This window comes from Buceros rhinoceros, unplaced genomic scaffold, assembly GCF_000710305.1.
Source record: "Buceros rhinoceros silvestris isolate BGI_N320 unplaced genomic scaffold, ASM71030v1 scaffold45460, whole genome shotgun sequence".
NCBI classification, from domain to species: Eukaryota; Metazoa; Chordata; class Aves; order Bucerotiformes; family Bucerotidae; genus Buceros; species Buceros rhinoceros.
Genome location: NW_010392166.1, coordinates 1 through 12,876, shown reverse-complemented (window position 1 = coordinate 12,876; position 12,876 = coordinate 1). Strand labels below are relative to the sequence as shown.

Here is a 12,876-nt window from a genome sequence, read left to right as displayed (position 1 = left end):
ATGCGGGTAGCTGTGGGGTGCTTTGGGTTTTTTTAGGAGTCGTAACAAGGGTGCATCCAGGGGCGGTTGCGTTCGGTCAGGATTGTTCACCAGTCGCTGTCAGGAGCCGTCAGTTCCAGCGCGCAGCTGTCTCTTGCCTGGAGGTACAGACTGATGGCGTTGGCCTCATCTCTCCTGGCAAGAGCTGCCAGGACGTAAATCACTCGGCAGCAGCAAGGCAATGGATGAAGGCACAAAGCCTTCGAACAGAAGAAGATCCACGACTTGGGTGAACAAAGGAACTCGTCCTGCCAAGAATAAGACTTTTGCTTGCAATTTTAGTTCTGGGTTATTTTGTCCTTAAACTTTTGTTTTAGGTTGGATTTTTATGCTAACCTTCCCAGTTAGGTATTTAAGGGTCTTTTGTAGACTAAAATATCAATTATGTAATTTTGTTATTTTATACTTATTACTGTTGAATATACTCAAGGGATGAGAAGAATGCTTTGTGTGTAGTGCGGTCAAGACAGAAGTTATTGCAGAAGTTTGATACAGTGTTAATTCACGTGCAGATACGCAGTGCTGCTAAAACCGCTCTCATTCATCCTTGAACAATTACGCTTTCTGTAAAATAGACCGGAAGAAACCTATTCAGGGAAACTTGTCTTCATGCTTCTGTGGAGAACACGCTACATACTTACCTGGCCTTAAGTGCCTTCTCTAATTTGGCCGATTTGAATGAAGTTCTAGGCATGCCTTGTTCCATTGAATTCAGAAATGTTCTGCTTGTTTCTTGGATCAGTTTCTAGGACACTACTCGGGTTTATGCAGTTCTTGTTCGATGACTTAATGCAGTTCATGTGTTGTTTTGATGTCTCTCCAGGCAGATAAACTGTTGAAAGCACTGAAAGAACACTTTCATGGAACAAAACAAGAAAATGAAAACACGGTAACAGATGATAAATTAGCCATTCCTTTTAAAAGAGCTAGACCTAACTTTGTAACGAGTAGAACAGGCCGTGTACTGAAGGCTGTTTTTTACATGATGTGAACAGTAATAACAATACATTTCCTCTTAATAGTGCCTTTAGTTTAATGCACTCATGTACTAATAGAAACAGACGTGCTAATACTAGCTTCGAAGTGGCCTCCTCCGTGACCCAAAGCTGACTTCCTTTCATCTACCAAAATTAACAATGTCTTTCAGCATCTCTACAAAATTATTTAATTTCCATTGAAGAAATCTTAATTCTTGCCTGTTTAGCTCCAGGCATTAGTCAGTACCAAATATAAAAATACTTTGTTATCTTTGTTTGCCTATATGAAAAGGACTCAGAGGAAAGCATTTTGCATCTACTACAATTTACTTACCCTGACAACATACTGAAAAAGATAAAATTTTGGTGTTTCTATCATTCATCTCTTCACGTATTGTTTTCTTAACTTTTAAAATAAGTTTTCCATAAGCTGAATTGTTTTGTTAGGTATGGCAATGTTTTTTATGGTTTTGATAGAAATTAAATTCGTATCTGCTTTTTCTAAAATACATCTCACTAAGTGCTTCCTTTAAAATCTTGTTTAAAGGTTTAAGGAATAGGTATTACTTTAAATTTTAACAAGCACGGAAGAGGCTCTGATTTTTTGATGAGGAGTATTCCACAGAAATGTACAAGTCTGGGAGGGGTCACAGCATCATGCACGTCAGGTTTCAGATATAAAGTATTAGGTTTTTATGATGTTATTAAAATGCTATATAATAAGACAACTATAGGACTTCTTTTCTAGCCTTCAAACAATGAGCTTTGTTTAGGGAAATCAAGATACTGCCAATTTCTTGATTACTCTGCTGCTAAATGGCATGCTACTGTTTTTCCTCTGTGAGAAATACTTTTTCCATTAACAACATTGAAGCTGTCTCTTTGGAGTATCTAATTTATGTTTGTTCAGATGTGTTCCATACGATAATATTTTCTGCTACAGGACTCTGAAAAAAGTGCATCTGCTTCCATCAGATCGGATGAACTGAGCAATCGGGAGGAAATTCTGCCTGATTCACTGTGCCGCATTACAAAAAGACGTGGTAAAGAAAAGAAAATAAGCAGAAAAAAGAGGCACTCCAATGAGGAAACAACCGACCGTGAGGAAGACACTGGGCTTTCTGAGGAGACGGAGGTGATGGGCATTGCTTGAGTTTGTGTGCTGGCTACCTCATCTTCCCCCAAGCATAATTTAAATGTGCTTGATTTTTTTTTTCTACTACCATTTAGCAGGTGGCACATGTTATATGTATAAATATGTCTGTGTGTATAAGAATTTTGTTTATGTATATATACAAAATTATATATATAAGTAAGAATTTTTTATCCGGCACTGGACTTCTGTACTTTGTAGCACTGATTTTTGTCAGTCTTGACTATGTGCCATTCCAGAACGAACAGAGATTACTTGCTAGTTATAACTTCAAGGAAATAAATTCAAATCCTCTATGAAATATTCAATTCCAAACACTTTATCTGAATAAAAGACTGCTTTCACTAATTCATCATAGCATTCTGAATGTTAGATAGTTTCAGAAGTTGTCTAAAATAAGGCTGTTTTCACTTTCTTTATATAGAAAAAAATAACAGGAATTGAATTGATTGAATTTTTTAATGCTCACTCCTATCAGCGGCTTCTTTATTCATGGGTTGTAGGACTGAGGGAAGGGAAGTTTCAAGGTGAGATGGGGTAGAATTATTTTTCTGTAGAGTTGCATGCAAGTAGTGGATGAACTAAGAACCGTGTGAAAGACTTTTACTGGTTTAGAAGACTGAAATGATAAGATGAGGAGTGGCAGTCTGTTAGCGCTAGATAGAGAATTGAACAGTAACTCAAACTACAAAAGTAAAAAGTAAGCTAGTGGATTTATTTTTATTTGTAAATAATTATTTTTATTTGTAAAGAATTAACTTTTGTCAAAAAAGGCAATTTTATACTAAAATGTTAGAGCTGTGCAGGTAAGAGCTTTCTATTATAGATCTCTCTGTGAAATAACGAGACAAGCATTTCACAGGTTGGGGTTGGGCTGCAGAAAGTCTCCTGGTCAATCTCCCAATCCAAGGAGGCTCAACTGTGAGGTTAAACCACAGTGCTTAAGACTTTATCTAGTCTGATATTGAAAACCCCTGAGGATGGAGCCTGTGGAACCTCTCTGGGCAACCTGTTCCACTGACTGTTCTCACAACAACAGCCTTTCTTTATGTCCACTTGGAACAACCTGTTTAATGAAGTATGTTTAACTGGCAGGAGCATTCTGAAATGAAAGAAAATGAAGTACCTTGGAGTGAGCACGAAAAGGGACAGAAGGAATCCCAAAATGAGAAACGAGTAACTAAAAAGAGAGTTAATGCAAATCCAGGGATGGGTACTGGTCACAAAGAACAACCGGAGGAGATTTCTACTAGAAGTGGTGGAAAAGAACGTAAGTAGAAAACTCAAAAAGTAAGTTTAGTCATTGGTACTACTTTAAAATAACCAAAACATGTATTTTTTGTGTCAGCAAAGATTTTTGTGGTGTGCCTGGTGATCCCCTTATTTGGGGATACCAGAAAACTGTCTCGTTTGAGTTTGTACATTTGTTTGTTATACAAATCCACAAATTCTGCAATGTAAGAATTCTGATGGCTTTGACTTCAGAACGCTGGACCTCATGTTTTTAGTTTAGGAGTTCTCAAAAGTCTGAGTGTATTTGAGTCTTGTACCTTGTTTAGGATCAGTGCTTTTTGGAATAAATACCCTTCAGGTGCTACTCAGGTCCTTTAAAAAGTGGCAAGAAAGGGAGAGCTTCCTCGTGCTTAGTTTTTCTTTTCCTACAGATGAACAGGTTGTGTAATTTTCTTCCCAGGAGTAAAATTAGTCAAGAAGGATCTAAGTGCAGAATCCTTTAATTGCTTAAACTGCCTGACAATATCTGAATGTATTACAGTGGATCATTTTTTCTATCTAGTGGCTTTTTTAGACCTTCAAACGTGATGCCACTGAAGGTACAAATTCATCTCTCCCTGACTCTGTGTGTGCAGCTGACACGAAGACACAAGTTTGTCTGCCCAGTCTGATAAATTTATTGATATTGTGGGTCTGTTGAATAAGATACATCCTGTTACCTGCTCCTGTTAGTCTGAAGCATATGTAGTCCTTGAGTTGCATTGTGGATACTCTTGCTACAAGGACATTCTTATTGGAGGCCAGGTATAATTTTGAAATTAATTTAGAAAATGAGGATTTTCTATGAATGTTCTTTCAAAAACAAGCAGAGGATCCTTTGGTTGAGGCAGTATTCATCTTGACAGCTGGCACAGTACTCATCTCTCTAACAAATGGCAAGTATCCACACAGCTTTCTGGGGTTTTTGTTTTTTCTAACTTCAGACAGCAAGAGCTGTGTGACAGACAAATGCTATGTCCATATTTAGTGTTGAAAAGATGATTTTTCAACAGTTATTTTTGACAACCCCCCATTATTTGTTTCCAGTGAGGATGTTTTTTCAGTATTTGGGGGTCATTCAAGTTTCCTTTAAAGGGGATGTGAATTAATAAAAAAGAAAATGTTTGCTTTTTGATAAGCAAATGTTGATGTGAAGTCTTTACCTTTTATTAATAAAAAAAATTAATCACTAAAAAGTGAACATGAGCTAAATACTATACCTGAGAGCAGAGATGGTAAAAAGAACTTGGACTCTGTATGTATGTAAGGCAGTGTGGCAGAAAAGCTGGCCAAAAGGTATTTCTTCTTTATTATCAACATTTTAAAAACACTAGCTTATTAGACAGATCGAGACCTGTGAATTTGAAGTTGTTTTTGCCTACGACAAGCATAATTCTCATTAACTTCCCTATTGGAAGACAATATGACTGTAAGATTGATGCTGAGCTTGTAGTTGTCAAGACAGACCATTCAAAAGACTTTTGGGAGACTTAGGACCTACCTGTTCCAGCTGATGTTTTTATTTCTCAAAACCTAAACCCTCTTTGAGGAGGTAAGGTGTGTTTTGGAAGAGACCTTTTAAAAATACTGTGACGTGACAGTATTTTCTAGGAGTTGTAACGATTTTGTCTAATCTTACTGTACCAGGTAATGCTCATCCTGCAGGACGCAAGATCCCTTTACATGTAGGCCATGCATCTAGGCCTGGAAAAACAGGAGTGAAAATTTTTACACCAAGTAAGTTAACCCACCATCTTTAGAAATAGATGTGTTGTCTGTGTGTGAAGGGAGACTTAATTTTTTACAACCCAAATTTCTATTTCTGCTTGAAGAGGAGAACACCTTCTCTTTAAAAAGCAAGTGAAAAAAAAAAAAGTTCCCAAAGGTTACACTCTACAAGATATATCTTTGGAAGATACACCTTAATTTCATAGAGTAAATGACTCACGTGTGTCTAACAAAAGTGGTTTGTCGAATGCTTTGATGTCTTTGTATGTCATACTTGCAATCATGATTTTCAAAACTAGCAGGAAGACATGCTGTTACTCCTGGCTGTTTAGTTTTCATTTTGGAAGTACTACTGTTGTACGGTATTACTGCATATTAGCTCATTTCCGTCACTCTGTAAAATACGTTCCTTAGTTTAAAATTTAGAAGTATTTCTTTTTTCTTGAACTGCAGAATTTGGAGGTTGGACTAGACGATCTTTAAAGGTCCCTTCCAACCCAAACTGTTCTGGGATTCTGTAATTCTCCAGAGCGTGCACCAGCTAACTGGCTATGGAACTGGTGAAGCAGATCCTATTTCGTACCATTTGCTTACTGTGTGTACAAGGTCTTTAATTAGAGCGATATGTTACATGTCTTTCAGGCCATAACAAAAGGTGTTCCGAGATTCTCCTATTAAGCAGTAAACTTCTGTAGGAACTTATCAGATATGTGACTCTTCTTATTTTTGGAACTTCTTAGACTTCAAAAAGTTGCATGAGGCTCACTTCAAGAAAATGGAATCTATTGCTGACTACGTTGAGAGGAAAAAGAAACTGATTGAGAACTCCAGCGGTTCTCTCGTTGAAGTCAAGGTAAGTGGTGACATTAAAAGACCCGTAGTCTCTTTAAGGCAGTAACTAGCTGGTCATGTACATACACAGTGAGATGTTATGATCAGTGAAATTTAAATGCATCCCTATATAACTAGTTATTTATAGTTATTTGTATAGAACCTGTATAGTTACTTAATTATTTCCTATATAAACAGTGTATGGTTGTAGGAACCAACAAATAACTCAGCTCTGAGTAAAAATGAGTGTGTCACGATTATTTCTCTGAAGGATCTCCTGGAGCTTTTATTTACAACTCTTTGAATTGCTGCAAAACTTACCTGAGGGGATGGGTTATTTTCCAAAGACTGGAAATTAAATATTAAGTTCTTTTGTGCCTTAGAGAACCACTGTCCAATGACTGCATATGACTCTCCTTGAAAATATATGCAATATAGGTTCTTCTCAGTGGCCCCAATTCCTAGTTCTTGTATTTCATGCTTGCATGGATGAAAGCAGCTAATAGGGCCTCTTTCAGAGCGTAGCAGACTTTAGAAAAGTGTCAGTGTACGAATAAATGTAAGAATTCATATGTCAATAGACATATCAGAAGAGTAACACTGAAACTCCTGAACGTGGAGTTTCTCTTTCCCATAGCATACACTGTATCAATGTATACTTAAGACAAGTTACTTCAGCAGGTGCTGGCCAAAAAATCGAATCACTTAAGAGCATGAGAAAAAGGCATTCTACATAACAATTCTAAGGTGATTCACAGCAGTTTAGTAAAACTACGTATGTTTCAAATATGATTTTAAAGAAAAGGAGAAACTGGAGAGACTGTATGCTTCTGATTCACTGTGTGTTTTCCCTTCCTCTTAGCTGCTTTTTGACAAATATTTAGCAGAGTCTGCTAATTCATGATTTGCTTTTCCCTAGAAACATACTAGTGGCAAAACATATTTATTCAGCCCAGATCCAGAAAGAGGCAGATTCTCCGCCACCTGCACTCCTAGTAACCTCCGGCGCTCTCCACGCAGTTCTCTGAACGCTGCCAGTCAGAGTATTTTGTCTAGGAAATCTTCATTCAATCCTTCTGTCCTTTCAACAACCAAAATGAATGTCAGGTAAGAAGAACAAACCAAAACCAGCAGTGAACAATTTGGTATCATATGCACGAAATAACCCTGACTATGACTTGACTACATTATTTCTACTCCAAGCATGAAATACATGAGACTAACTCCAATTACCAGCTTCCAGCCTGGCTTTATGCTGTTAGAGTCTTGATTCTTCCATTTTGATGTCTGATGGTAGAGGACTCTTGCATCTCTTTCAGTGTTCATTTTGCTAAACAAACTAAGCCAAATTATTTTTCTCTTACTGTGTCAGGTCTTCCTTTTTGTCAGGCAACTTAACAGTCTCTCTGTTATAACTGAATTAATTTATCTCTGATTACTTAATCAGAACTGCATGCAGTATTCCAGGTAAGGCTCACAATGGACTCATGATTTGGGTTTTCTTTGGGTACTCTCTCTTTTCCTCTTCTCCACAAACAGCACCAACTCCCCACCCTCCTGATGTCCCAGCAGGACTCATTTTGTGACAGACTACTATAACCAGATGGGAACCAAGTTCACACCAGAAAGTCACAAGGAATTGCTAAATGAATGAGCTCATACTCAGTGCTATTAAATCTCACCCGATTTCCATTTAAAACATCAGGCACACTTCATTATTTCTACACAGTCATCTAGTTCTCTATTATGTCAATATTTCCTGCATGTTTTGTTATTGGTAAACTTTATTAGCTTATTACTAATTTTTCTAAAGTCTTGAACAAAAACTCTTTTAAAGGAAGGAATCAAGAGGACAGTCCATATGGATGGATAAATGCTCCCTCATCCAGTTTTCTTTTCAGTGAAGTCCCTGTCTCTACTATGTTGTTGGTTTCTAACTACTGTACTAATTCCTTTAATTACTAATTCCTAATAACTTTATTCAGTTTACTAAACTTTCCACAGTGACTGAAGTTCAAATCTGGACATTCCAGAATTTACCTGCTAACAATACTTGGTTAATCTTGGGTCTCAGTTGTGTCACTTTCCTGCTTTCTACTAACCTTCACTTCTCAACTTCTGCTTGTCAAGGTCATAGCTGCTGGGACTCTTCTTTTCCCCGAATAAAGTGTGTGTGGGATTGTTGAGTCAGTGCAACTTCTAACATTGATATCTGCTAATAAATGGGACTTTTGAAAGCAGTTCTTCTGCTATTCAAAGGTTGAGATCACAAGTTTCTTGTAAAATCAAGCTCAATCTTACTGGCTCTGTTCTCACTTTAAATGTGCTAGCTTTGATTTCAATAGATAACAATAAATGAAAATTATTCATTCTACATCTGGATGATCTTTGTCCTCACTGCAGCCCTACTTGATTCTTAGTAAAATGTAAAATAAAGCAACACTTCTAGAATTCGCTTCCATTCCATTTTTCCAAAGGTGTGCTGAGGTGGGTCCTGCAAGCTGCACTTCGGGCATAAACTTGTTAGCCCTTGACACATTATCTTCCTTCAACATTCACTGTCTTTCCATGTCTTGCAGGCTTTCACTTATTCTCAGTACTTTTTTTGATAAGAGTATTACTCCGTGCACGATTTTGAATTTTATTCCATGTGTTTATATACGTATATGCACACATACATTAAAAATGTGTGTATATACCCATACAGCATGTGTGTGTCTTGGTATGCAGATAACCTTTGTTTTGACTAAAATTTCCATCTTCCTCTTGTAGACCTTTGAGTTCTAGAGTTCTACTGGTTAATTTTCTTTCAGTTTTTCTTAATTTGGATTTTAAAACTAACAGTACTTATATGTGGTAGTGAAGAAATCTACTAGCATACTGCATCCAAATATATTTGCTCTCCAAAATAACAAGTCGGGTCTTTGTAATTCCTAATATTCCTTATGACTATTGGTGATGGCTTATAACTTGAAAACTGCCAGCAAAGGTATTTTTAGTGCAATTAATGAATGAGCTGTGATCATCTTATACACGTTAAAACCTTCTACCTGTAATAAAAGCAGAATGCAGAGCCTTCTTTATTTTGTCATACTGCTTATGTTCCTCGTAGAGTTCTAACCTTGTCTTCACATTTCTAATAATTTTCAGGTTCTCAGAAGCCACAAAAGATAATGAGCATAAACGTTCTCTTACCAAGACTCCATCTAGAATGTCCCCATACCTGGAGATCTGCACACCTGAGAGCCCTAAGAGCTGCAAAGTACTGAGTCAGGAAAAGAGCAAGGGAAACGCAAGAAATAATGATCAGACTGCATCGAAGGGTAAAGTGAATGGTAAACAGTTGGCTCTTCCCGATCAAGACTTGTGTCTTACTGGATTATCATAGAAGTGTTTTGACTAAAATGGTTAGGCACTAAGACTTGAACATATCGTACCTATCTACCTGAAGAAATGGGGATAGAAAATTTTTGCTACATAGTCCCTTAACACAACAGGTACAGGGAGGTAGGTGAGAGGAGTTTCTGATATCTCCTCAGAGGTCTCATTCTCCCTGTGGGACTGGCATGCACCAGGCTTCTAGCTGTGTTTTAGGACAACCCTGATTAACTCAGGAACTAAAACTCTGAGAAAATGCAGAAGTCTTCTGATTGATTACTAACGATCTCTGCACCAGCACAGCTCTGCTATCTAACCATTGATACCCTAACATCACAGGCATGTTAGCACCGGTCAAGGACCCAGACTCGTCTGTCCTCCTTTATGACAATATTGATGTTTTCTAGGGGAAAGAAAGATTCCACTGATCTGAAGCTGGTGTGTTCCAGAAGAATGCTGCTTTTTTAATGTGAAAATCCACCTGGCTCCAAACAGCTTAGTGACTAGGAAACACAATTTGCTCTGAAGGACTAGAAAAATAACATGGAACTACATATGCTGTTGCACAGCATAATCAGAGCAAAAGGGCTAATACTGTACCACTCTTGCTCTCTCCAGACCCGAAAGTGCCCTATTTCAAGTGAGCTGTATTTGTGCAGCTCTGTCTCTAGAGATAGCAGATGGCAGCATTTCACGGCTCTTTGGTCTCGATAGTTGTGAGGGGGTCTTCACAAGCGCTTTCTAACTTACTGTGTACAGTGATGTTCTTGCTACTGTAATCACGATATCTTGATGCCTTTTGTAGTTATCACCCCCTTCAAGTTTGCAGCTCACTCTGCAGAACCCACAAGCACAAAGAAAACATTTGATCTCCAAGCAAGTCTCTCAAGGCCGCTTCGCTATCAGCCACACAAAGGTACTGTGATCCTGTGCAGTTTAGTCATTCCCGTGTGTAGTCACTCTCATAAATTAAGGCACTGACAGCAAAGTTTTCAGTCTCTTTTCCTATGCCTTTCTCTTTCTCTGTGGATTCACACACAGTCTGTGGACTGTTAGGTTTCTACACAACATATGCTTGAAGAGTCTCCCTACTAAAGAATAAGACTTAATGACAAAAAGCCCATAAATGTAAAAATAAAAATCCTCGTATTCTATGAGATAAATGCATGTACAGAAAGAGACACACCTTACAAGAAGAGGCTTTTTTAAAAAAAAGTGCACTATTGCGTGAGAACCTGAACTTTGTGGTGAGTGTTACTTAAGTATGTTTACTACTTCTAGAAAGTAGTACCTATTACTACTTAGAGAAAAACTAGTTGTAGGGAATGTGCTGGTGAAACTGCTAGTATGGCTGAAGAGGCATTTAATCTTAAAGTTCACCAGCAGAAAACAGGTGAGCTAGTATAAGGCTCACAATAATCATACAATTACTAAACTAGTAATTCAGTAGTCTCTCTCTTTGTCCCTAAATTGTAGGACGACTAAAACCTTGGGGAGAATTTAAAGAAAATACTGTCCTAAATAAGTCTGTCAGTAGCAAGATCTCTTCACGTAAGAAAGATTACAAACAGCCGCGTCTCCAGACAAGGTTAGTACACAACTAGCTTTTTATGAATAGTGTTATTTAAAACAATACAATGACTCATTTGTCTTTTTAGGGTTTAAATATGGAGTTCATGAAAGAATACTTTTATATTAAAGCAATTTTGGGCTCAAATAGTCTGTCTAGTAACAGGAAAGGAGGCAGCTCTTAATCCAGTAGACTTTTACTCTACAAAAGCTATCAGTGCTAGCATTTGGAGGTGTACCTTCACCTTGGAAAAAGCTCTGAATATTGATACATTACCTTGAATATCAGACCTGTACATCAAAGCAGAAGTGCCTGAATTTTTAATTCAGTCCAAAATGGTACTGTTCTTTCTGCCCATGGCAAATGTAGCATGCTGGGTAAGCAGATGTTAAGCCTTGGTCAGCTTCAGGTTCCTTTGGTTGCTTGTGTCTCTGATATGGTCTGGGTCTCTTCTTTTTCCCCTTCAGGGAAGAAAGGCGTGAGAAATATGAGGAAGAGAGAAAAAAGAAAAAGGCTCAGGCTCTTGGAAACCGTAGAGGACTACCTGTGGCTTAGAAGGACATCTAAAATCACTGTAAATACTGTCCTGTCGTGTAAATAGTTGTGTTGTCTGTGTATGGTTCAGGTTGCTATTAGCTAGTGGAATCCAGAGAGCATTGAATGAGACCTTATAATGTATCTGAGTGTAATGTTTTAGTGATCAATTCCTTCAAAGAGATGAGAGTTCTAAACTTTTAAGAGCTTAGAACTATCTCCAGTTGCTTAATATTTTCATTTCACTTACTCAACTAGAAGATGTTAAAGGAGAGAATTTAAACAAAAACAAAATTAGTCAAGAAGCCACCTTCCAACTTAGGACAGACTTCACAAGAATGCATTTGTTACCCCACTTGAACAGCAATCTGCAGAAAGTTCCACTGGTAACTCACAGCAGTTGGAGATGTCTGCTTGCCCTGTTCTCCAGATTGATCCTTAAATGCTGTAACAGTTACAGCAATTATTCAGCATTTCTAATTGGATGCCTCTGAGGTAGTAGGGAATTTCCAAGAGAACAAAAAAATATGCAAGCTCTGAAAAACAGAAAGCTACAGCATAACTTAATTGTAAAAATACCCTTTAAGAAAAAGTCATAACTGAAAAGTGGCTTTACCAACTGGATGCTTTGAACAGTTAAGGTTGCTCTGTTTCTTTCTATGGTAAATAACAGATATTAACAAAATTATTCTGCTTTTCATCTGTATGATGCTTAAAAAAGGTTACAGAGTGAGGAACATTCAATGCCTTAGCTTTACAAGCTGTTGTTGTTATTACTTTAAAAAAATACACAGAAAAGCTGTCTGGATTTATTACAGATGGAACTGGAAAGGTAACCTACCAGTTGTAATCGCAGCTAGAATTTTGACCAGATAACTGTTTCAGTTAATTTAGTGTCCTATCAAATATATGCTGAAATGTCAAGAACAAGCAAATTTTTTATCTAAACCTAATGCGTGGAGAAATAAATATTTTGTATATCTTCTTTATCACTGCTTACATTCTCTATTGTACTATGCAGAAGTACCTCCTCCCTGTAACAGTAGTGTTGTTCACACTTGTATTTACTACTCCCTGTCTCTTTGTAAAGAGTTTTCTTTACCAATTAGCTTGCCTACTGCTTTGTAAAAAGTCTGTTTGTTCTGGTGTCTTTACAAGTGATAACCATCACCTCTCTTTTGCTCTTAAGCTATTTAATTCTGTGCTAGAGGAAAATGATGGTACAAGATGCTGCTTCAGCTGGCTTTATTGTGGCCTGTTCCCTATAAAATGTAGCTATATTTAGTATTTGTACAGTACACTTAAGGTCACTGCAGGAGAGGTCCGTGCTCTGATTGGACTATGTTTGTGATAGCCAAAATGAAAACCTTCAGCACTTTAAGGAAAAGTGGCTA

At 37.6% G+C, this 12,876-nt stretch overlaps 1 protein-coding gene across 1 annotated transcript; it reads left to right on the top strand.

Moving 5' to 3' along the window:
• The first annotated feature begins 850 nt into the window (after window positions 1–850).
• Window positions 851–11,503, top strand: NUSAP1 (nucleolar and spindle associated protein 1). Its single transcript, XM_010144001.1, has 10 exons — window positions 851–928; window positions 1,960–2,151; window positions 3,265–3,439; window positions 5,089–5,178; window positions 5,910–6,022; window positions 6,920–7,107; window positions 9,151–9,323; window positions 10,184–10,294; window positions 10,855–10,966; window positions 11,416–11,503. The coding sequence occupies exons 1-10, from the start codon at window positions 851–853 to the stop codon at window positions 11,501–11,503; spliced, it is 1,320 nt and encodes a 439-aa protein (XP_010142303.1).
• The last annotated feature ends 1,373 nt before the right edge of the window (window positions 11,504–12,876 follow it).

Bases quoted from the DNA above. Each gene is read 5' to 3' on its own strand.
- NUSAP1 (XM_010144001.1), top strand. From the start codon at position 851: ATGTCTCTCCAGGCAGATAAACTGTTGAAAGCACTGAAAGAACACTTT. The intron at 929-1,959 runs GTAACAGATGAT...TTTCTGCTACAG, and splicing joins AACAAGAAAATGAAAACACG to GACTCTGAAAAAAGTGCATC. The intron at 5,179-5,909 runs GTAAGTTAACCC...GGAACTTCTTAG, and splicing joins AGTGAAAATTTTTACACCAA to ACTTCAAAAAGTTGCATGAG.